Here is a 24,647-nt window from a genome sequence, read left to right on the forward strand (position 1 = left end):
GTGTGTGTGTGTGTGCGTGGCATGTTTCGATTGGGCGGCTGGTTGGACTGATGAGGCCAGACACAGAAACCTGAATGTGTGACGTGACTGAGTGATGAAATTACACTGAAGGCTGCATGACCTTTCAAATTCTTCTTCTTCTTCTTCTTCTTCTGCCGTTTCATGATTTCTGTTTTTGCCGCATGCCAGGATCTGAGCTAGACTTTCAATCAGTGCTCAGAAAAGCCTGATCATGTGCTCAGATTAGAAAAAAAAAAAAGATTCCCATTTTGGATGAAAATTTGGAAATCTCATGTGGGAATGAACTTGTTTAGGACTGAAGCTTCATATTAGAGCTATCAAAGTCACTTCAGGTCAAGATCAACATGCAGCTAAATGTGATCTTGAATGAGCCGGACTGGTGAAATGAGTGACATATATAAAACATCTAATTCAGCAACACTCCAAATCTTTATGTTGTTTGGTCCATGTACATTGTGGAAGAGTTTATATTTAATCAAGAAAAGCATTGCAATTTTTCAGCATTGTGCAAAACAATGTTACCCTCCGTTTGTGGCTCGTATTTTCTCGTATTACATTCTGCTCCATCCAAAAATCCAGGAAACACTTTGAACTTTATTTGACAAATTTACTAGAAGATCAGAAATCCAGCTCATCCTCACATTATATGCTAATGGGCAACGTACAATAAAGGAGCCCGTGCTGAGAAATGTAAATTTGTTAAAAAAGTGAAAATAATGCTTTACTTTTTTAATGTTTGACCTTTCAGGGTCATTCCACAGACTAACTGAGGTTCTGGGGGGCCACTGTTGGCTGGTGGGCCATGCGTTTGACACTCCTTGTCTGTGCATTTTTAACAAGAACAGATAAAATGAAGAAAACATAGTTTCTTTAGTCTTGGTTTATCATTTATCCATTTGTAATTATGCAGAAAAATAGGCTTTTTTTTATTTTCCGGACTGGGTGATTGGATCCTCTGGTGTCTGTGACCATTGTTAGAGCCTTCCCTGCCAGTTGCCTTCCTGTCAGACTCATCCTGTCATTGTCAGGATTCTCACTTTGGGTTCATCTTGATTTAGTCTCGGAGTGTATTTGGAACGAGGCCTCTGCTTCTTTTAGCTGCTTTACCGCTGCTATTTTTTGCTCCTTTCTTCTTTCTCGTCCAAAAGCAACAGCGGTGTAACCCACCCTGTATCCTCCACACCTGCTCTCTGTTTAGACCTGTGGCTTTGAACACACAGCGTGAGCTCTTGTGTTTATTGATGCGATGAGTGTGTGTTGGGTCGCCTGGTCCTACGGCGTTTCTCTCTTTAGATATACACATCATTCATGTTTGAGACCATGTGTTTCAGATGGACCTTTTTATTGTGTACATTGCTACTGTGTGTTTTCTTTACATGGTTTTCTGTGTACATTCCAGAGGCGAGTCTGGAGCTGGGAAAACGGAAAACACCAAGAAAGTCATCCAGTATCTGGCTCACGTTGCGTCCTCCCATAAAGCCGGGACTCCGGGCAGACACAAAGAGCCGGTTCAGGTACGTCACAGCAGAGCGGAAGACAGAACAGAAGGACCTTCCAGTAGCATTGAGAGTCTGAGGAAAGGTGAATTAAGAAATAATGAAAGACATAAATAAAAGAAGAGGCCAAGTATCCAGGTATCAATTCTTAAACACGACACCTGTGTTAGTGTCTATATTTAAGCCTTCTGTTAAAAGCCCACATCTGGATCTGTTTTCTGTGTTTATGCATACTCACTCACTACTTTTTATCAGGTAATGCTGTCCTTCACAAAAACTCTGCCATTAACTCACATGTCTCAGACACATAGAAGACTATCAGAGAGATTTTAATATAACTACGTCATGTTCTTTATCAGAGGGAGTGGAGGTAGTGAAGTGATAAGAGTTTTACTGTTTGGGCTTAAACCACGGACCGGATGGAGGAGAGTTTGGTAGAGAACTGGGATAGATGAGGTTTAGAGGGTTCAGTGAAGAATGTAGGAAAGATGAAGGATGCTGAAGGTGAAGCTGGTGTGAGAGGAGACTGAGGGTATAGAAAGAAAGAATCTGAAAACTCCCAACAGACCAGCTGATGAAGATGATTGAGGAGTTTCCTATACTGTATTTTGACCATCTTATTGAAATTTCTCTTCTGTTTTGCTACGAGATGTCAAAAACTCTCCAAGTAACTAGTGAAATCAAAGTGCTGCGCTCTTAACTCATCTGTTCTCTTCACGCTTCCCTTTACTTCATTCAAAGTACTGATTTCACTTCATTCAACCATCAGATATTCAGATTTGTTCTCCATTCTGGGTTCCTTTATCTTGCCTGGTTGTGGGTTTTCTCTCTCAGTCTTTCTTCTTATACATTTCTCTGCATTATTTCTGACCTTCCTTCCTTCCTTCCTTCCTTCCTGTGCTTGTTTCCCTCCAATCTGTCCTCTCTGCTTCGTCCCTTGCTGTTTCCTGCATGTTCAGGTGGATGGCTCTAGGTCCTTAACGAGAGGCAGTACTTTGGTGAACAGGGTGAGTTACCTCTGTTCTGCCGTCACGCCCCCCCCCCCCCCCCCCCCCCCCTTTTGCTTTTTTCCTGTCCTATTTTCTGCCTAATGAGCTCCACGCTGATTCTGACTAACTCAACAGAAGTAACCTTAAACCTTTGAACTGATGCTCTTCTGCGTTAACACTCAAACCCTGTACTGTGTATTTGATTTTGCCTGTTTTGTATTTATTTATTTGTTGTTGTTGATGTTGTGATTGTTGTCTTATTTGTCTTTTTTTTGTTTCTTTGTTTATCCCATCCACATGTTCATCCATCCATCCACCCAATTTCCTCCCCCCTAAACTACATTTTTTACCCTCCAATTCACCAGAGTATGCAATATGTGAGTATGAAAGCATTAAAAAAACAACTTGGACTTTACTCATGAATCACCTTTAGAGATAAAAGTTTCTCTTGTTGAACTGTTTACCAGCCCTGATATGATTCTCTCCCTATATAATGAGAATCATGTCTTTTGTGCATTGAAATTTCCGGCCTTTCTCTGAATTGCTGTCGTTGGTCTGGGTCTCTTCCTCTGTCAGTGTCATTCATTCTTCTGGTTGATCCCTTCCCCTGTGACTTGTAAAACAAACCTTGTTGTCGAGCTTGTGAGGTGTTTCAGCTCAGGAGGTGGTTTCGACAACATGACGTGTTCAGCATGGGTGCATGCAGCTGAATGAGTGCAGATCTGGGCGTGTGTGTGTGTGGGAGTGGGTGTGTGGGAGTGGGTGTGTGGCTGCAGCCGTCGTGCGTACCAGGAGAAGTGTACACACTGAAATCTATGGGTTTGTGATTACGTGCAGCGTGCACATTGTTTGCTCCATTTCGTCACTGTAAGCGTGCGTCTGTCTGCTGATTGGCTGGCGGCCCTTGAAAGATTTTGCTCATTATCATCTTTCTGTATCTGCCTCCTCTGGCGTTCATCCCTGCTGCTGCTGCTGCTGCTGCTGCTGCTGCAGCACTGGCAATGCGACAGCTGCAGTCATGCATTGCAGCTAACTACAGTCAGCCAGAGTGCAGCTTGTTGAGCCAAGCTGCAGCTTCCCGTGTTGCTTTTCAACAGTGATTCTCAACTCACACTAAATATTTCACCTTTGCTAATCTAATAGTTCAAATTCACTGAAATGATAATAACCTGTAACTGAAATCTGATTGGTTCCCTTAATACCTATTGCCTGTCTAATGAGGGCCCATTATTTTTACTTCTGTTGAGAATCATTTGTTCATGTGCCGGGGAATGATGTGTGTGTATATGTGTGTGTGTGCGTGTGTGTGTGTGTGTCTGTGTGTGTGTGTGTGTGTGTGTGTGTGTGTGTGTGTGTGTGTGTGTGTGTGTGTGTGTGTGTGTGTGTGTGTGTGTGTGTGTGTGTGTACATAAGTGTTATTGATGTTATTTTGGAGCCCTGAAATGCATCAGTTTGTGTCATTGCTCTGTAAAGATGAGTCATGCTTAGTTTGTGTTATGCATAAGAGAGCAGTAGGTATTTGAAACAGAACAGGATTAAAGGATGCATTTTAGTTTGAAGCCCTACAGAAGTCTTTTGTTGACGCTCCTATCCCCCGTGTGGTGACTGGATGCCTCCTGTTTTCCTCAGGGCGAGCTGGAGAGACAGCTGCTGCAGGCCAACCCCATCCTGGAGGCCTTTGGCAATGCAAAGACTGTGAAGAATGACAACTCCTCTCGATTTGTAAGAGCAGAATTATATTAATTACACCAGCAGACCATCTGCAGCGCCTACCGTTGGTAGATGTTCGCCAACGAGCTGAAAGCAATCGCTTCTCCTTTTTCAGGGTAAATTCATCCGCATTAATTTTGACGTGGCAGGATACATTGTTGGTGCCAACATTGAGACCTGTATCCTTTCTGCTTTTGATCTGCACATTCAACTGTGGGTTGCTGTGGTTTCCATTTGAATATTTGCTCATTGGTGGGTCATTAGGACAGGTAATGAACATTAAATGTCTTTAAAAGGCTTCCATACAACACAAAGCACTTGAATAAAGACTGATATCTAAGAGTTTTTGCAAGTAGCGCCACTGCAGATGTTACAGTTCCATAACTAAATGAATCCAGACCTCCTTGAAAAGTCCCGCGCCACACGTCAGGCCAAGGATGAGAGGACCTTCCACATTTTTTACCAGCTGCTATGTGGTGCTACAGAACAAACAAGAGGTGAGCGGCCACATGGTTGATTATTAAACCACAGACGAAGTGTCAGTTTCTTTTGAATGTAATTGACCAGTACGTTCTGATTATTATTGTAATATATATACTTTCTCTCGCTCCGCAGCCGACCTGCTCCTTGGATCTGCAGATGAGTATCGCTTTCTCTCTGGAGGCTCCATTCCTGTTCCTGGTCAGAGCGATTCAGAGAACTTCACCCAGACGATGGACTCCATGGCCATAATGGGCTTCAACCCCGAGGAGTCATTGTGTAAGGGGGGATGAAATCAGAAAAATAGTTCAAAGTTAGCGCATTGTGCTTGTATAAATGTCGTTCTCCCTGCCTGTCTTCTCTCTCTGCAGCCATGCTGAAGGTCATCTCCGCTGTGCTCCAGTTTGGGAACATAACCTTCACGAAGGAGAAGAACCAGGACCAGGCCTCCATGCCTGACGACACAGCAGCCCAGAAGCTGAGCCATCTGCTGGGCATCAACGTGCTGGAGTTCACCCGGGCGATCCTCACCCCCAGGATCAAAGTGGGCCGAGAGTATGTGCAGAAAGCTCAGACTAAAGAACAAGTAAGATTTCCTTTGCAGAGAATTTTGTGACACAGGTTAAATTTCTCTTTTCGTGGTCGATGTTAAACAGTGTCCTCTCTTCTAGGCTGACTTTGCTGTGGAGGCCCTGGCCAAAGCCACCTATGAGCGTCTGTTCAGATGGCTGGTCCACAGGATCAACAGAGCTCTGGACCGCAGGCAGAGGCAGGGGGCCTCCTTCATCGGAATTCTGGATATCGCTGGCTTCGAGATCTTCCAGGTGAGTTTATGCCAGCTGTCTTTTCAGTCGTTTGCATGAATTGTTGATATTGAATTTTCTGCCGTTCACCTCTCCCCCGCAGCTGAACTCCTTCGAGCAGCTGTGCATCAACTACACCAACGAGAAGCTGCAGCAGCTCTTCAACCACACCATGTTCATCCTGGAGCAGGAGGAGTACCAGCGGGAGGGCATCGAGTGGAACTTCATAGACTTCGGTCTGGACTTGCAGCCCTGCATTGACCTCATCGAGCGGCCCGTACGTAACACATTTCACCTGTTATGTGATGGAAATACAAAATTACAATGCAATGCAAACTTTTCTTTTTTGGGAGAATTCAATTAAAACAATGGTAGTTATGTTTATTGATCTTACACTTCTGTCTCCTGTTCCTGCCAGGCTCACCCACCGGGCGTTTTGGCCCTGCTGGATGAAGAGTGCTGGTTCCCTCGTGCTACAGACCGTTCATTTGTGGAGAAGTTGTCCAACGAGCAAGGCAGCCACCCAAAATTCTTCAAATCGAAGCAGCCACGCGGGGAAGCAGACTTCTCTATCATTCACTACGCTGGAAAGGTAATCCCACGCTTTTATCTTCGAGCTCCTGTACAAACCGAGTTGTAAATCCTCCCAGTAACGCTGTGTCTCGTCCTCTGCTTCTGTTCTGTGTCCCGTCTATCTTCAGGTGGACTACAAAGCAGACGACTGGCTCGTGAAGAACATGGATCCTCTAAACGATAACGTGGCATCTCTGCTCCATCAGTCGTCAGATAGTTTTGTGTCCGAGCTGTGGAAGGAGGGTATGAATGATCAGTTCTCACTTTTACTAACATATTTGAACACTTAAGTTTTTGTTTTTATTTTTATTTTTGGAATTATACCAGGAAATGGTTTATCTTCACAATGTCAAAAATGAGTAATGATTTTTTTTTTTTCTGGTGTAAATCGTATTAACTACACTGTGTTTCTTTCTCTTCTTCTCTATCTTTCTGTCTTTATCTCTCTTGTCCTCCTCCTTCTTCCTCCTTGTCTTCCCCTGCCTGCCTGCCTTTCCCTTCTGTTTTTCTCTCCTCTCTCCTCTCATGTGGTGCTCCTTCTTTCCCTCCTTTTCCTGGTTCCTGCACCAGATATTCAAACTCTTCCTCGTGTCTACTTCTTTGACTCCTATGCCACAATACAGACTAATGGCTCCGACAGTAGGTTTTTTTTTTGTTGTTGTCGTTGTTGTTGTTCTTAACTTCATCATACTTGCATTCCTCCCTCCCACTCCTGCTTACATTACTCTCTTTTTACCCGCTGTTCTGTGTGGTGCCTTTTGTGTGACCGTAGTCTCCTGTTTAGTTGATTTTTGCGTTGTAGTTTTGTGATTTTTGCACCGTCTTAAGTGTGTTGATCTGTTGTTCTCTTATCACTTTCTAACCAAGTACGGGCTTTTAGTTTTAGTGCTGTGATTGTGCGACATTTCTGACTCATATAGAAGCAGTTCTCTTTCATTCTGTTGAAATATAGAAGCATGCTGTCTATTAGTCTCAAAAGGCAATTTCAGGATCACATGAAAGTTCAACCTGCAAAACTTTATTGGTGCAAATTCAACATCTGACCAGGAGAAAAATTGAGTTTTCTTTTAGAATCGAGCAGACATCGTGTTGCTTGTTAATGTGATTTGTCTCTAAACAATACAAACAAATTAAATCACCCAAGCAGACAAAAATGTGGTCCTGAAAAAGCTGTAGAGAGTCACAACATAGCCTAGTAGTGCTGACAACTTATTAAAGTAATACCTTAGATTTTGGTTCGGTAGTGTCGGGAATGTAGCTATTTGACTGATTATGACATTTCCAAGTCGTTAAGGATCCACAAAAGTAAGTAAGAAAGCTAAGATTATCATATTTTCTGAAATGTCAAGAGATGTTGAGCACATCTTTGGTGTAGAATAATCACTGAAATCCCAGTTCTGTGTGTTTCACTGGATTAGGTGCCTGCATCTAGTATCTGCAGTGCTCTTTAATACTTAATACTTAATACTACTGAACGGAATATAGTCTTCACCAGGCAAGCCTGTCGAGACTCGTCCAGAGCAAACAGGTTAAGCTTTAAAAGGTTTTCCCATGAGAAACCTGCATTGTATTCAGACAGCTTTTCCGATTGCACAAATGGTTTTCTTTTCTTTTTTTTTTTTACTAGAAAACCACTTGTGCTCTGAATCTGTCCCAAGTTTTGATAGCAGATGTGACTGCACAATTGAAATAATTATATGATGATATTTCCTTTTAAAAGACTCCGAAATGCAATGCCAAGTCACGTCTGATGAACCCCACTGATTGATTAGTGAAGCTGAGACTCTCTGATCTCCTCCAGTGGACAGGATCGTGAGTCTGGACAAGGTCTCATCAGGAGACAGCAGCGGGCCAGTCTCATTCGGCGCATCGGGCCAGAAAACGAAGAAGGGCATGTTCAGGACCGTCGGTCAACTGTACAAAGAGTCTCTCACTAAACTGATGGCAACGCTGAGGAACACCAACCCAAACTTCCTGCGCTGCATCATCCCCAACCACGACAAGAAGGTGAGACGCAAAATAGGGGATAAGAGAAGGTTTAGTTAAGTTTAGTTTTTCATTTGGAATGGAAAGTGCAATTATTTTTCTAATTGTATTTATCTTCTAATTACAATGAGAATGACAAAAATAGTTACCTCACAGCATTTGAGACCCAAAAAAATGTAGAGAAAGAAAGACTCTGCAATCCCCCATGAGCAGACCGAGGCCCCCAGAGGAGATAAAGACTCTTCTTTCACTGGAAGAAACTTGAAACAGATGTGGAGAACATCTGCTGTGGGCGAGGGGACTAAAGGGGGGGAGAAGGACGGGACAGAAAACTAACAGAACAGACAGCAGAATAATCAACACAGTGCAGAACCGATGGGGCCACAAAACACACATCAGGGGCTTCTCACTCTGCAACCAGGGATACCTGCCATAAAGAGCAGAAAACAGACCATAAAGAAGGGCGATGCATAATAATAATGACTCCATCAAGGAGTAGAATTTCAGGATTTCGAGCCTCCCTTTCTCTCTTTCCATCAGGCTGGAAAACTGTCGCCCCACCTGGTTTTGGACCAGCTGAGGTGCAACGGTGTTCTGGAGGGGATCCGCATCTGCAGACAAGGCTTCCCGAACCGCATCCCCTTCCAGGAGTTCAGACAGAGGTGCGAGTTTTCCATTGGCTGGAAACGAGCAGCCTTTCATCACCATCTGTGGCTCTCTCTCCCCTCTCCTTCTCGCTGCTCCACATTTCCCCCTCAAGCGCCTTCTCTGACACCTGCTGCTGACCTGTTTCACACATCTTCAGCCCCGCACGTCTCGCTCAAACGCACGTTCATAAAATTACCCTTTTCTTTCAGATATGAGATCCTAACTCCAAACGCTATTCCTCGCACTTTCATGGATGGAAAACACGCGTCGGAGCTCATGGTAAGAAACTTTTCAGCTGGTTGTAACCTCTCAGTATGTCGTCACACTGGGTAGAGACACTGATCTTGGCCGTGTTTGTTCAGATCAAGGCCTTGGAGCTGGATCCAAACCTGTACAGGGTGGGTCAGAGTAAAGTCTTCTTCAGAGCTGGAGTCCTGGCTCATCTGGAGGAAGAGAGAGACCTGAAGATCACAGACACCATCATTCGCTTCCAGAGCGTCTCCAGGGGTTATCTCGCACGCAAGTAAGACTTAAAGCCAGCCTTCACCAGAGCTTGAAGAAAAAAGTTAATATACCGGTATATATATTTTATATATTTCACATAAAATGACCCTCTGCTCAGCTGATGAGATGGAAAAAGTGAACCATGTGACTCAGGTGGGGTTTCTGCGCGGCGCTCGCTGCTCTGATGTTGGCAGTTTTGTATTTCACTCTTCAAGGATCATTAATATTTCATCTTTCATCAGCCCCTATCAGTGACTCAGGAATTGCAGCAGCACTGAGAGCTGTTTGCCGAAGGTTGTTGAAGCACGTGAATAACAATCTCAATTAAAGTTATGTGTTCACGCACCTTCAGGCGGCAATGAATCTTCACTGATTAATCATTTGCGCAATAACACACAATGGCAGAACAAATATTTGTATAGTGCATTAATTGTAACAAAAGTTACTTTGTGTATTATATTATGATATTTTAAGTTAGAAAGAACTAAAATTTAAATTTAAAACCAGACGTCAGACATTGTCCTGGATCTCTCGTAACTGATCCCTGGTAACTCTCTATGATGAGGATGATATAATCATCAAAATTCAATTTAAGTATAATATCATGATATCAAATCACTCAGTTCAGTTGTCGTGAACTTGCAGTTATCAGATTTATGGTGTTGAATTTATTAAACAAACTGTGCACACCATGAACAGTACAAACAAATATGCACAATTATAGGCAGACCTACTTTCCATCTTCAGTCCCAACTTTCTTTTTTTTTGCGTTTTATTTGTCTTTATTATGGACTAGGTTTTGAGTTGTGATGCTGTTTTTTTCTATTTCGATCATCCAGTCACCTACTTTAAGGAGCTTCCTTTTTCTTTTTATGTACAAAAGTGTTAAAACATGTCAACTGTACATGTGGACCAGATTTTCAGTCTGCCTCTATGAATTTTTGGAGAGTGTGATTCCATGTGGATGACTTGTTATTGATTATGTTTCAGAGCCTTCACGAAGAAGCAGCAGCAGCTGAGCGCTCTGAGGGTGATGCAGAGGAACTGTGCCGCTTACCTCAAACTCAGGAACTGGCAGTGGTGGCGACTGTTCACAAAGGTACTCAGAGGGAACGTAGATGATTATTTTGTGTGTATATTTTTCTGAATTACAGCCAAAGTGACTCCATATGTAATGGAAAGAAATAAAAAAAAAAATTGCTTTTTGGTTAAATGATAGTATTTGTGAGAAAATGAATACATTGACTGAATTTTTATTCACTCACCCACCTCTTCCCGTTCCGACCAGGTGAAGCCCTTGCTGCAGGTGACTCGACAGGATGAGGAGATCCACGTCAAGGAAGCTGAGCTGCTGAAGGCCAAAGACCACCTCACCCGGGTGGAGCATGACTTCACGGAGCTGAACCAGAAGCACACTCAGGTACGCAGACCTCGTCCCGGAGCGTCCGACTGCCTGCACCAGTCTTAGCTGCGCCGAAGCCTTTGAGTCAGCGCTCTTCCTCCTGCTCTGTCCTGCCGTAGCTGATGGAGGAGAAGGCCGTGCTGGCCGACCAGCTCCAGGCGGAGGCTGAGCTGTTCGCAGAGGCGGAGGAGATGCGGGCCAGGCTGGCCAGTCGTAAGCAGGAGCTGGAGGAGGTGCTGGGAGAGATGGAGAATCGGCTGGAGGAGGAGGAGGAGCGGACGCAGCAGCTGAGCAATGAGAAGAAGAAAATGCAACAGTCCATACAGGTTCGGAGGGTCTTTCACACTGGTTTCTGTCAAGATTGGAAAAAAAAAACTTGTTACTTACACTATCTCGGTTTCTGCCAGGACTTGGAGGAGCAGCTGGAGGAGGAAGAAACCTCCAGACAGCGCCTCCTGCTGGAGAAAGTGAGCCTGGAGACCAAAGTGAAGAGTCAGGAGACTGACCTGATGACTGCGGTGGAGCAGAGAGACAGATTTGCCAAGGTGAGCATCGTTTCATAACAGCGAAACATTGAAGTCCTTAAACACAAAAATGGTTTATCTTTTATTCATGCTTGATGTTCTTCTGCGAGCAGGAGAAGAAACAGCTGGAAGAGCGTCTGGCTGAGGTCAACGACCTGCTCACCGAGGAAGAGGAGAAGACGAAAAGTCTCACCAAACTCAAGAACAAACAGGAGGCCATGATCGCTGATTTTGAGGGTAAATGTCTAAATGTCGTTTGCTGTTATGAGCTGTTATTACACAGGGGTACATTGTGCCTCAAATGTTTCTTCTCTGCTGAATGTATAATAAGCTACTTAATCTAAACAATGTTGCTTTAAAATTTAACAAAATTATGCAACAAAAAGTTTTACAGTTGTATATATTTTTATGTATAATCAATGTATAAGTAGAACATTTAGGATTTATTGCCGAAGGAATTTTGTGTATCATCCAAACACAAATTGAATCATAACCGGATTGAGATTTAAGGTGGTATAAATACTTCTTTTAATCATTGTGTGCAGACCGTCTAAAGCGTGAAGAGCAGGGCCGCTTAGAGCAAGAGAAGTGGAAGAGGAGGATGGAGAACGACACGGTGGAGGCTCAGGAGCAGCTGTCAGATCTCTCCATGTTGGTGACTGACCTGAGAAACAGCGTGGCTCAAAAGGAGAAGGAAATCACCTCCCTGCAGGCCCGGTAAGATACAGCAACACATGCAGGTGACTCACTGCTGCAAAGAAATGCCGGTGGTGAACTTCCTGTCCATCCCTCTTAATTCCTCGTCAGGCTGGAGGAGGAAAGTGCACGTCGGTCTGAAGCTCAGAGGGCGTTGAGAGAGGCCTCGTCTCAAGTGTCTGAGCTGAAGGAGGAGGTGGACAACGAACGAGCCATGAGGGAAAGAGCAGAGAAGCAGAGGCGGGACCTGGGGGAGGAGCTGGAGGCTCTGAGGACCGAGCTGGAGGACACTCTGGACACCACGGCCGCGCAGCAGGAGCTCCGGTAAATGAAGACAGCAAAACAGTCCTATCACTTCAGAGGTTACATCGAAAATGTATTTTTTTGAACTGAGAAAAAAAAAGGTGCTATAAAAGGGCAAAGGCTCATCGCTGTCACCTTTCATGATGGAGTGAAGAGTTCAACCATGTGGGAGGAGCTTGAAAGAGCCGCTCCTCCTCCTCAGAGAGAGCAGATTTTCTCATGGTTCGTTTATCATCCCTTGTTTGAAATAGTAGCTGCGTGTAGAGAGATGTCTGGGCTTACTTACGCTCAATGTTGCCTCCTAAACAAATGGGCCGAAAGCAAGAAGGAGAATATATGAATAAACTGGAGGAAAGTATGTTCAGATGTTTCTAACCATCTACACAGGTCTCGTCGGGAGGCAGAGTTAAATGACATGCAGCGGGCTGTTGAGGAGGAGACTCGCCGCCACGACTCTCAGCTGTCTGAACTCAGAGTCAAGCACAGTGCTGCCATAGACAGCCTGCAGGAGCAGCTGGACAACAGCAAAAGAGTACGAAGCACACACACTCAGAGGCACACACACATTCAAAACAAATACAAACCCTTGACTCATCACGGCTCCGCCAACGTCTCTTTCAGGCTTGTCAGAATCTTGAGAAGGCCAAGTCGACACTGGAGGTGGAGAGGGAAAGCTTGACAGCTGAGGTCAAGAGCCTGCAAGCGAGCCGCACGGAGTCGGAACGGGGTCGAAAAAGGGTCGAGAATCAGCTGCAGGAGCTCAGCGCTCGCCTGGCGCAGGCTGACAGAGAGAAGGAGGACAGGGAGGAGCGAATTCACAAGCTGCAGGTGCAAAATAAAATACAGGCTTAATATAACATTAGTCAAGTATAATAAACCCTAAATCTAAGTTCTATTGTGAATTTATTGTGTTTCAGTTCCTACAAAGGCACAAACATGTAGTTATAAACTTATTGTCTTCATTTACTCACATTTATTCCCTCCCTTGTCTCTTTCAGACTGAGATCGAAAGCATGTCCAGCAACTTGTCCTCGTCTGACACCAAATCCCTGCGTCTCTCTAAAGAGGTCAACAGCCTGGAGAGCCAGCTGAATGATATCAAGGTAAGAAATGCAGTCACGGAGCAGATGTGATATATGAGGAATGACGCTTCTCTTTTATATTTCGGAAACAGTTTTCTGAACAAACATGTGGGCTGTGTGTCATCGTGCACCTCTGGCTTTGCTTCTGCGTTTAGGAGCAACTGCAGGACGAAACTCGTCAGAAGATGATGCTGAGCTCCAGGGTGCGAGTGCTGGATGAGGAGAGGAACGGACTGATGGAGCGACAGGAGGAAGAGGAGGAAAGAAACAAAGAGCTGACCCGGCAGATCCAAACTCTCACGCAGCAGGTAGAGCGGTGACACAGACACACTTCGTTCAGCTCTTAAATGTCTGCTTCAGCTTGTCTTAACAGATGAGCGTGAAGGCAGGATGAAATCGTTCCCACAACCTCAAGAATTTGCTCACAAATTTAAAACAGTCAGAGTTAGTTATCATCACAGCCCGAACCGAAACAGATGAGCCACAAATCAGCATTCTCACATCACCAGTGAGCACTGTAACTCCAAATGTGTGTTTTTTTGTTTTCAATGTGTGCGGATGAGCCTCCGCTTCGACCACATTGCCCCCATTTCCTCCGCCCGCCTCCCAGCCTTTCTGCTGCACGTCCGGTCTATGTTGAGCAGTGATTTTAGGTTGCATGTCAGGGTTTTTAAGTTTTCCACATTATTGTTAATATTTTTTAAGCTCTACTGGGATTCTAAAGCTCCTATTTAGATGCTCCAATTGAAGCCATGAAATAAGCCTTTGTTCACCGTCTGCAACAGCTGAAATGGTTCTACTTTTATACTAAGGGTTTTTTCCTTATTTAAATCCATTATGCTTCTAATAAATTCTGCTGTGAAAATTTGCTTTTCAATAAAGTAACCGATAGTTTGAAGGCAGCGGAGGCCTAGAGGTTGGTGAGGAGAGTTTTTGATCGGGTGTTTGCTGTCAGTTGACCCATTTTATTTGTTTTCTTCGCAATTTCCTCAAAAAATTAAAATCTGTCCGTCTCATCTCTTTCTATTTCTCTTCCATCAACATTTCTGTCTTACTAAAATCAAGCCTCTGCTCCTTTCCTGCAGCTTTCGGAGATTCGTAAGCAGTCGGAGGAGGTGAACACCGCAGTGGAGGCAGGAGAGGAGACGCGCAGGAAACTGCAGAGGGAGCTGGACAGCGTCGTTCAGAAGGAGCGGCAGAAGGAGGAAGAGAAGGAGCGAGTGGAGAGGCAGCGGGAGCGCCTGAGGGAGGAGATCGAGGACATGACTCTGGCTCTGCAGAGAGAGAGGCAGAACTGCACGGCCCTTGAAAAGAGGCAAAAGAAGTTTGACCAGGTCAGAAACTTGCGTTTGAACACGAGTTTGACACCCCCGATGCAGAGGACGCGAAATATTCTTTGTGAAAGGTTTTCCAGCCGCATTAACTTCGTCTCCGTCTCCTCAGTGTCTGGCAGAGGAGAAGGCGGTGAGCGCTCGGCTGGCAGAAGAGAGAGACCGAGCTGAGGCCGACAGCAGAGAAAAGGAAACAAGATATCTGTCACTGTCCCGATCCCTGCAGGTAAACCTGAAGAGACAGCATGGAAATGTCTGTCTGTATGCTGGATGTTGATGGCTCAAGAAGTATACGTATTTTGCTTGTATTTTGGACTTTCTACATTTTATCGAAATTGATACCGCTGTTGTTGATCCAGTGGAAGTAAATGTGATGAATGCTAGTTGAAGGCTTTTATGGAGAGAATGAATCATATGCAGCCTTCTGTTGCTACACCTGACACCCTCGTCTTCTTGCATAATATCATGTTTTGTCATTTTAATTATTCTGCATTCCACCCCTCACATAGATTTTCATCAAAATCTATTAATTGTGCTTTCTTTTGAAAATAAATGTTGTTTGTCCTCTACACTTCAGTGGGTTTATATAACAATGTCCACTCTCAAACACAGCGGCTGTATGTTGGAGCTGTTAATCGTCTGTGTTTCTGTGTGTAGGAGGTGCAGGACCAAAGAGACGAGCTGGAGAGGGCCAACAAGCAGCTCCGTCTGGAGATGGAGCAGCTCGTCAACCAGCAGGACGACGTTGGCAGAAACGTAAGAGTCCACAGCCTTGGAGACGCTTCGTCTCGTTCCTCGGTGAGTCGGCGTCTCTGACCTGCTTCTGCTTGAAGGTGCACGAGCTGGAGCGAACCCGGAGGGCCCTGGAGACCGAGGCCCAGGGCCTGCGGGTTCAGACGCAGGAGCTGGAGGAGGAGCTGACGGAGGCGGAGAACTCCCGGCTGAGGCTGGAGGTCACCCTGCAGGCGCTCAAGGCCCAGTTTGAGAGGGAGGTCAGCAACAACGAGGAGAAGGGAGAGGAGAAGAGGAGGGCCCTCAGCAAACAGGTGGAGAGAGAACAAGAGATGAAGACCCCGCGGTTTCTACTGCTCCATTTCTAGACTGCTCACAGTTTTGTTGCCCTCCGTTCTCTTGCAGGTTAAGGAGCTGGAGATCCAGCTGGAGGAGGAGAGGAGTCAGCGCTCTCAGGCCACGTCTTCCAAAAAGCAGCTGGAAGCAGAGCTGCAGGAGTCTGAGGCCCAGAACGAAGCAAATGCCCGTGGAAAAGAGGAGGCCATGAAGCAGCTCCGCAGGCTTCAGGTAAAACAGGAGGAAACTCACTGACGCGCCTGAACAGTCACACAGCTGGCAGAAAATAGCATTTAGATTTCAACAACCTTTGAAATCTAACAACAGGGTCAAATGAAAGAACTTCTACGCGAGCTCGAAGAGACCAAGACGAGTCGGGAAGACGTGTTCACTCACTCGAGAGACAGCGAGAAGAGGATCCAAACTCTGGAAGCAGAAGTGCTGCAGCTCAGTGAGGTACGTGTGCTTGAATAATAAGAAACATTCAGATCTCTCTGACTGACTGCGGTGCTCTTATGTGTTTACCTGACTGGCGTTTCTGCCTTCGTCTCTCTGCAGGAGCTCGCCGTGTCTGAAAAGCAGAGGAGGCAGCTGAAGCAGGACATCGATAGGATGGAAGATGAGATGGTCAGCAGCACGGCAAAGTTAGTGTCACCTTTCTTCTCAAGTAGTGCAGCAGATCAGGGCAGTGTGTTATGAGCGAGGCAAAATTCTTTGGAAACTGTTTGTACGCTTGTAATTCGATGGCTGATTTCATGTTTTTTTTGCTCAGAGCCGCCATGGTGGAGGAGAAGCGGAGGCTGGAGGCCCGAGTGACTCAGCTGGAGGAGGAGCTGGAGGAGGAGCAGACCAACAGCGAGCTGGTGACAGAGCGACAGAGGAAGATGGCTCTACAGGTGTGGGAGATCTGCACACACACACACACACACACAGAGCGGCAGGAGGCTGCAGGTCGTCACCCCAGACGCTCATGTAAACACCGCGGCGGTCTTCGCTGCTCCGCAGGTGGAGACTCTGACGGTGCAGCTGCAGGGAGAGAGGACTCTCGCCCAGAAGGCCGACGCCTCCCGAGAGCAGCTGGAGAGGCAGAACAAAGAGCTGAAGGCTCGGCTGGGCGAGCTGGAGGGAGCCGTCAGGGGCAAACTCAAGCTCAGCGTCGCCGCCCTGGAGGCCAAGATCGAGTCGATGGACGAGCAGCTGGAGCAAGAGAGACAGTGAGAGAAACTGCGGAAGCACTGATAAAGATATTATGTTCCCGTCATTTCTAGAGTTGAATTAATTAGACATTGTCGGAATTCCAAGCAGTGCAGACACGCTTGTTGTCATTTTCCTCAGGGAACGAGCCATCGCCAACAAACTGGTGCGAAAGACCGAGAAGAAACTGAAGGAGGCCGTGATGCAGGCAGAGGACGAGAGAAGACATGCAGACCAGTACAGAGAACAGGTCAAACACACACACACACACACACACACACACACCAGCATCTTATAATTCATAAAATTAAAATACATTATCTGAAAATATGAAAATATTTCATAGCATTTTTTTTTTTTTTGTCACAGTTAAAATGAATGAAACTTCTTTGTCTATATATGAGGAGAAGCACAGCAAGCTGCAGAGTTCTAAATAATCACTTAATGGGGGTCACTCCGCTAAGCTTGCTGTTCTAATTATGTCCGAGGCCACAAAGAGAGTGTTGAAAAATCATCCTAAAATGAGTGACTTATCCGGCTCAGTCCGCGCTGATCCTAATCCCGCCCCAACAGCTGTGTGTTCGCCGGGAAGTTGGTAGAAAAGTAATTCTCTCCCGTCACGGCGGAGACACACGGCTCTCCTCCCAAAACAACATCGACAATAATCCTCCAGGTTTAATCTGACTCCTGATCCCTATCAGCCCTCCTGTCCCCAAACTAATCTCCTCCGCCCAGACTAAATGTGTCTCCGCTCTCTCCTCCACCCGACATCTGTCCCCGCCCTCCTCCTCCTCCTCCCCTCGTCGCTCCTCCTCTCCTCCGCCCCGCAGCTGGATAAGTCCATGTTGAGGCTGAAGCAGCTGAAGCGGCAGCTGGAGGAGGTGGAGGAGGAGAACTCTCGCTCCAACGCCCAGAAGAGGAAGCTGCAGCGGGAGCTGGAGGAGCTCACTGACACCAACACCACCATAAACCGAGACATCTCCTCCCTCCGCAACCAGCTCAGGTCAGTCTTCCTGAGAGTTGCTGTCGCCGTCTGTATCTTGTGTGACACGCATGATCACCATTCCATGTTTCTGTTTGTTTTTAACACCCTATTAACATGATATGATTTTGTTTGAATTGTTTTGTTTTGTTATGTCCATCTAACATTGACACATTATCCATCTGTCTGCGTCACTCCAACACTCAGCGTCCCTGAATGGAAGCCAGAGTAAAGCAGGTCACTGTGCGTGAGATTTTATTTTTCCTCATTCTTTGTGTTTGTTTGTTTTTTGTTTGTCTGTTTGTTTGTTACCAGAATTGATTAAAGAAATATGATTTTTTTTTTTTTTTTTTTTTTTTTTTATCAAGCAATGAAATAGATGAACATTTTAACAACATTCTGTGTATTTATGAATTTTCACCTGTGGCCAGGGAGCTTAGCTGAACATGAGGTGAACGTAAGCTGTTTAGATCTGCCCAGTAGTTAAAAATAAACTGTCAGAAACTTTAATGGTAATTACTGTCACAGATTAATTTTTTTGTCACTCATAAACCAAACCTGTGAAAATAATGTCATTTCAGTTTTTAAAAAAAACAACAAAAACTTTGCATCTGAAACTCTATATCTTCATAGATCAAGTTAAGAATGATTTATTATAAATGAAGGAGTGATCAGTAATGACTGAAGCATCTTGTGATTTTGTGGCTGGTATCCTGTCGTCTCCCTCTGCCTGTTGTCGCTCAGACGACGTACTGAGTCTCTCTGTGTTCTCACGCAGACGCGTCGCCCTGCCCATATCGATGCGCGGACGCAGAGCCTTGGTCGACGACTTCTCCCTCGACAACTCCGACTCGGAGGAGCCCCCCGCCTCCCCCACCCCCTCCTCCGGACTCCCAGGAACCCCGACTCCCTCCTCAGACCACAGTCTGGACCCGCCGCCGCCCTACAGTGTCAACAACACGGAGTGACACACTCTCTCTCTCTCTCACACCCACACACACACACACACACACACACACACACACATGCACACACACACTGATTCAGCTATACGAGTGAACGCACACATAAATACACACGCACGCATCGGCCTCGACCTCTCAGGGGTGACGGAGTGACACGCACACAGCACATTACCGCCGTTCTAAAGCAAATAAAAGATAAATAAAAGATGCATCCATAGGCTGCTTAAACTATAAAACCTGATTCATTAACGCTCTGGAAGAGTTCTGCCTCATTTTTCTCGACGCATATAGAAAATATGTAAAGATGAGAGTTTACAAAGAGGCAACGGGGGTTAATTTTTATTCTGTAACATAACAAAGACTGGAAATTTCTACAGTACACCTCTGAAACACTAAGCTGCACCTCTGGAGCTCCACAGGAGAGTGAATTATTCTCATCACGATGCTGTACAGTACTAAAAGCCCAGTAGAGAAACGTAAGGAGGCCCTGTCTTTTACATGAGCAGGTTTTAACTCAGACTGGAGGAGGAAATGCTTCCAAGACAATCTACTTTAACGTGATTTTAAATGGGAGGCAGAGACAAACACATGACACAGGGTCAGGTAATTTCTGAACATTAGATTAAGGTCTGGGATGATTCGGCCGGCAGAAAAGAAACTAGAAAGAGAGTGCAGCTCATTTTATCGAAACACCGACGACAACAAGTATCTCATAAGATCAAATATTTCTTAGAATTATTTATAAGGAACTTTGATTCATTACATCGAGATTTCTTTTTTATACTGCTTGTCACAACTATAGTGACTCAAACTACTGACCTTAAAGAGTCACGGCAAAGCTGAATTCGCTCAAAGGTCCTTTAGCGTAGGTTAGAAACGGCTCGTCCGAAGCCGCCGCAGTAGGTAGTATTAGATAGTTTCTTCAAGTTAAGTCTTAACATATTTCTCGAGAAATTCAGATTTGTATAATTTATATCAAGTATAAACTTAAGTTATTGGTCACCGCTTGTTTTTCTGTCCGACTCGGCCAAATGTTGGAAGCATGTCAGTCTGATCGTATCGGTTCCTGCCGGCTCGGACGCCGGGCGGAGTCAGGTTTCATTCAGCCCGACGTCTCAGAGATCAATTTGCATGGAAAACCCTCCTCATTCATCGCAGGAGTTAAAAAACTCCTTCATGGAATGTCCACATTAGTAAAAACAAGCAGATCGAATTGTGATACGACCCCTCCCCCCCCTTTTTTTTGTTTTATACCGATAAACGCATCACATTTTTTTGACAAGCTTCCTGTACACTGTCGTTTTGATTTTGCTGAATATCTGTGTAAATTATGAATTAAAAAAAAAAAAGCTCTTTTTTTCGTTGAACCAAACGGTGGGCGTACGGATGAGAAAAGGGACGTAGCTTCGTAGTGAACGTAGAGTAGCTGTAGAATAACGTAGACGACGGGAGCGGGGGGGGTTGGTCTGGGGGTTTCCGCCGCCTCTCCTCACCGTCCGTTCGTAGAAGATTGTAGAAATCCCAGCGTCAGGCTCCCAGCTTTTTCATATAGTAGTAGTGCTAGGTTAAAGGAAAAAAAAATGACAGCAAAGGCAGTGGGGAATGAATTTTTATGACACTAATGGCATGTAGAACAAAAATCTTGCTTTTCTCTTTTCCTTTTTTGACCCTCACCATCGGATCAAAATGAAACTCTTCTCTCTGTGGGCTCTGTGTCGACGCCCACTGTGAATCCTGGTTACTCATGTAATTTGATTTCATTCATCTTTTAGGCGATGAAGGACTTTTTTTAATTTTATTTTATTTTTGTTTACCACCTTTTAACACACCTGTATGCCTGCAACAACTCTTAGTCTGCCAGGAGGTCAGTGAGAAGATTTCAGTGCAGAGACAAAGAGCAAAGTTTGGCCTCCTGAGAAACGCTCTCGCTTGTTTTGTTTTTTGTTTTTTTTTTTGTTTTCCTTTGCTTGAGGGTTAAATTTAGAAAGTCCCTCATAGTGACGATAGGAAGCACGATCGAAGATCAACCAAAATAAAAAGGGGAACGATTCCACCTGATTCTGTGTAAAGGCAACAAAATACACCAAGCAGCTCCTCAGAAACTCCACAAAACAAAAAGTGGAACTTTCATATCAGAGCATAGAGCTATTTGTTGGCCAGATTTAGCGTACAGAAAACTTTTCTTCAACTGTGTGAGAAACAAATGATGAAGACAGTTAATCTTTAGTGTTTAAAGATAAGTTTTTTCACTGTCCTGTCAGAAGCTGCTGGATGGGAGCCTCATGTTATGTGACGAAAAATTTACATGTTTGAAATTCATGCAGCATAGAAGAAAACTGCAAAAACCTCAGCAGACGTTTTAATTGGAATTTCCTTCACATGTTCAGTTTGTGAGGTGAAGGGGGAAGCGGCCTTTGGAGGCGCTGCCTGGTGTGTTTTTGGTTTCCTGTACATGTGTCTGTTTTCAGTCTTCATGCTGAAGTAACATCTGCAGCTCGCAGCTGTAAAACAACCGTACAGGACTGGAATCGACACGAATTAGACGTTTCCCCAACAGCTAACCTTAGAAATCAGAAAGAGTGCTTCGACTTTAAAACTGGTGACAACTGAAGATTGTGTAGCTGAAATCACAGATGGTGTTTCTGGGGTTTGTTCTGAATGTTCCCTTTTGTTTTTTTTTTAATTCCAGATGTGTATCTATATTATTGATGAATGATTATTGCTCCTGCTGATGTTTACTCTGCACACGTGGCGAAACAGCAGTGTGTGCAGGATGAACCGCACTCCTTTGTGTTTTCTGTGTCTTTTATTTTGTTTTATTTTTATGTTTTGCCATGCCAGGTTCACCATGATTATCACTTTCTTGTGGTTGAAAAAAAGTTCAAACTATCTGGATCAAGAAAGACCACTGACGACATATATTTAGCGCCCAAGAAAACTGTTTTATTTCTTATTTTCTGTACGTTTGATTATTTTAGCAATATGCAATGAATTTTGTTTGAAGCTGTTTTCTTTTTTTTTTTTAATGATTTTGTGTAATTGGTGCACTTTACACACAACCAGTGGAGATGAAAAGCAGCCGAGCGTCATCGGGTTTGACAGGCTGTAATTCATCTCGAGAAAAAAGCCGAAAAGCATCAAGCCAAAGGAGCCGACACCGTGTTTCATCGTAACGTGAACCGTCTCTCCAACTTTTCATGTACACTTCGTATCTCAAAATGTCACGTCAACATCCAGAAGGTGGCGAACAGACCAAACTCTGAGACACATGAATTAAAGTGCTGGATCGAGGACAGACGAGATCTGTTCACCTGTAGCAAGAAACCAGGCCGGTGCTTCTCTGAGGTGTTCTTTTTTTTTTTTCTTCTTCTTCCTGTTTTGTTTATGGCCACTGTGGAACATGAAATATTTTGGAAATGTGTTTTATTGTTTTAGCCTTTTTTTTTTTTTTCCTTATTTTGTTAATGACGCTGTAATTATAAAACATCTGACTGGGGTTAACTTTAATATATGTCGTTGGTTTTGATCTCTGTGTGTTGTGTGTTTTGTTGCACAGTCATTCACACACAGTCACACTAAACAGCAGACGTTACTCCTAAAGCACCGTCCATAAAGGAAAGAGTAAAATTGGAAAGTGTCTCAAGCAGGGACAAAACTGAGCATTTCAGTAATGATAATTAAAAAAACAGCAAATTAAAGTAAGAATGTGGTTTAATTGATTCACGTACAAGCACTAGTAAGTTATAAAAATCAAAGAGTTACCAGCAGAACATGTCTCTTCAACTCTTGTTCCAGTATCAGCGTTTCAGAAGGAGAACTAAACACTGCAGCCGTGCACAAATCAACACAGTCATGGTGAACATAGACCAGATATATAAACTTGTATATATATGGCAAAGGTTTGGTACGAAAAGGAAAAGAGTCACATTATTATTTAGACAGAAAAGGTTATTTTCATTTAGTTTCCGGCCAAATAAGATGACCCTATTTTATCAAAGATGTGTGTGTTAAATTACTAATCAATCACCAGGAAGGACATTTGACCAAATGTACAAATATTGAGTATTTCCTGAATACTTTTAACTGCCAGCTTAACTTTAAAATTGGCATTTTAATTTTTGATTTATTTGTTTTTATATAATCATATAGAAACAGTTATAAATAAAGTTGCATATTGCTTTTTGTGTTCTCTTGTACCAGCAGCAGTTTTGGGGCTTTTTCTCTGGAGGGCTGATTACAGAATGTCAGAATGACTTTTTCACTACTTTATTCTGGTACAAAGTTGCACCCGTTCCTGTTCGTATGACCATGAAGCAATAGTTAAGCAGAGCTAAATAGAAATGTGGGGCAGATTTTATGGAAAGTCTGGTGATTTCCTGTCCTTTAAGATGTCGGTGAACAGCCAGTCGTCCTCGTGCGGGGGCGTCGGTATCGGCCGGTCCTCAGGACTGTGTTGCGGCACGGAGAATGACTGAGCCACACCTTCAAACGGTGTGAAGTTGGGGTTGGTGGCGCAGGCCGGCAGCATGCAGGGGCTCTTCTCCTGAGGGTGGGGGTACGTCTGCAGCCGAGAGCCGCAGTGGAAGCCGGCCGGGGCGTGGAGGAGGCTCCCGCCGCTGTAAAACTCTTCCCCAGGCTGATACTCGCTGGATCCCAGCGTCTCTGGACTCCTCTGGTTCGAGGTCGGCGGCCGGTCTACACCACCGCCGCCGCAGTGTCTGTACATGAAGCCGGCCTCACTTTCCTCGCTGAGGTCATCTAGCCGGTCGACGTAGGTCGCGCCGTCGGCCTCACCCTCGGGCGCGGCGCCGCCCTGACACGCACACATGCTGTCCAAGTAGGCCTCCAGGTCCGCGCAGCCCCCGAAGTCCTCGCTGCCGACGCAGAGCAGGTCCATGATGTCGTTCAGCTGACCCTCGGAGATGTCCGGGACGATCTTCTGAGACTGCAGCCAGGCCGGTCTTTCCCCGGGAGCTTGGCCCGAGAAATCGTAACAGTCCAGAGAGAGTGGAGAGAGCTCTGGAGAGAAGCACAGGCTGGCGTCCGCGGTCTCCTCGAACTGCCTGAAGCTGGATTCCTTCCCAGAAGGCCGAGCGTCTTCTGACAGGCTGTTTTCATCGAGGCACTCGAAGTGAAAGATCTCCGGGCTTCGCTGATCCTCCGGACCTTCAGGGAACGTTGATTCAGCCAGTCTGTGATTCGCCTCCTCTCTCTGACTGAACTCGCTCTGATTGTTCTCTGACTGTAATTCATGATGGCGCTGATGCTTATTTTCACGAAGATCGCTTGATTTCACCACCTCGTCTGTCGCAGGACCAGCTTCATCTGGACTCTCTCTCTGAGAGGAGCTATCCGACTGCTCAGGCGTCCCCGGCTTCTGCGACGACACGCTTTTATCCTCGTCCTTAAAATATATGGCAGAGGCCAGTCGGTGGTTTGCTGCTTCGATGTCTGCAAACTTTCTGTTGGTATAAAACACAAAACAGAACATTTCTAACAGCAGGTACAAATAGCAGAAAAGCTAAAGTTATTTTGCTAGTAGGCGTCGACGCGCCGACGCACCTCTGGATCATGTTGTGCAGGAAGCGGCGGTGGTTGACCTGCCGTTTGGACGGCCGGTTCTTCCTCGGCTTCTGCAGGGTCCTCATCATGTGGCCCGCTGCTGAGGTCACAAAGGTGTAGAGGTCGCGACCCCAGGGGACCCCTCGCTCCAAGCCAGGGTCCAGACTCACAGAGATGGACGGTCGCATGACTGTCAGATAGGAGGAGTGAGGATCAATCGATCAGCTGATCAATCAATGAATGAAGTTAGATATGTAGATTTTACATCCATATATATTTTTTTAAATTCACCTTTAAAAGTGATTAAAATTTTATTACAATATATTAC

The 24,647-nt window shown here is 45.1% G+C and overlaps 1 protein-coding gene across 6 annotated transcripts in view; it reads left to right on the forward strand.

The window, feature by feature from the left end:
- The window catches only part of myh14 (myosin, heavy chain 14, non-muscle), a 32,641-nt gene extending 10,358 nt beyond the window's left edge, over positions 1–22,283 (forward strand). The window contains exons 5-45 of one of the 6 annotated variants that reach the window (XM_030103709.1): positions 1,421–1,535; positions 2,477–2,524; positions 2,872–2,883; positions 4,136–4,228; positions 4,332–4,395; positions 4,615–4,713; positions 4,832–4,975; positions 5,068–5,282; positions 5,368–5,520; positions 5,603–5,776; positions 5,918–6,091; positions 6,201–6,315; positions 6,643–6,711; positions 7,874–8,079; positions 8,599–8,720; positions 8,916–8,985; positions 9,069–9,229; positions 10,201–10,309; positions 10,499–10,630; positions 10,732–10,938; positions 11,020–11,157; positions 11,250–11,373; positions 11,682–11,853; positions 11,944–12,156; positions 12,523–12,667; positions 12,757–12,963; positions 13,134–13,238; positions 13,373–13,525; positions 14,303–14,551; positions 14,661–14,774; positions 15,206–15,304; positions 15,382–15,594; positions 15,686–15,847; positions 15,944–16,072; positions 16,175–16,260; positions 16,389–16,512; positions 16,622–16,830; positions 16,952–17,060; positions 17,641–17,813; positions 18,571–18,759; positions 18,808–22,283. In XM_030103709.1, coding sequence (XP_029959569.1) covers positions 1,421–1,535; positions 2,477–2,524; positions 2,872–2,883; positions 4,136–4,228; positions 4,332–4,395; positions 4,615–4,713; positions 4,832–4,975; positions 5,068–5,282; positions 5,368–5,520; positions 5,603–5,776; positions 5,918–6,091; positions 6,201–6,315; positions 6,643–6,711; positions 7,874–8,079; positions 8,599–8,720; positions 8,916–8,985; positions 9,069–9,229; positions 10,201–10,309; positions 10,499–10,630; positions 10,732–10,938; positions 11,020–11,157; positions 11,250–11,373; positions 11,682–11,853; positions 11,944–12,156; positions 12,523–12,667; positions 12,757–12,963; positions 13,134–13,238; positions 13,373–13,525; positions 14,303–14,551; positions 14,661–14,774; positions 15,206–15,304; positions 15,382–15,594; positions 15,686–15,847; positions 15,944–16,072; positions 16,175–16,260; positions 16,389–16,512; positions 16,622–16,830; positions 16,952–17,060; positions 17,641–17,813; positions 18,571–18,759; position 18,808 — 5,596 coding nt within the window. In that variant the 3' untranslated portion in view covers positions 18,809–22,283. Of the gene's footprint in view, positions 1–1,420; positions 1,536–2,476; positions 2,525–2,871; positions 2,884–4,135; positions 4,229–4,331; positions 4,396–4,614; positions 4,714–4,831; positions 4,976–5,067; positions 5,283–5,367; positions 5,521–5,602; positions 5,777–5,917; positions 6,092–6,200; positions 6,316–6,642; positions 6,712–7,873; positions 8,080–8,598; positions 8,721–8,915; positions 8,986–9,068; positions 9,230–10,200; positions 10,310–10,498; positions 10,631–10,731; positions 10,939–11,019; positions 11,158–11,249; positions 11,374–11,681; positions 11,854–11,943; positions 12,157–12,522; positions 12,668–12,756; positions 12,964–13,133; positions 13,239–13,372; positions 13,526–14,302; positions 14,552–14,660; positions 14,775–15,205; positions 15,305–15,381; positions 15,595–15,685; positions 15,848–15,943; positions 16,073–16,174; positions 16,261–16,388; positions 16,513–16,621; positions 16,831–16,951; positions 17,061–17,640; positions 17,814–18,570 lie in introns of all 6 variants that reach the window. The other 5 variants (XM_030103707.1, XM_030103708.1, XM_030103712.1 and 2 more) reach the window with 5 other exon arrangements.
- Positions 22,284–24,647: the final 2,364 nt, after the last annotated feature.

Source organism: Salarias fasciatus, chromosome 11 (genome assembly GCF_902148845.1).
Source record: "Salarias fasciatus chromosome 11, fSalaFa1.1, whole genome shotgun sequence".
Lineage (NCBI taxonomy): Eukaryota > Metazoa > Chordata > Actinopteri > Blenniiformes > Blenniidae > Salarias > Salarias fasciatus.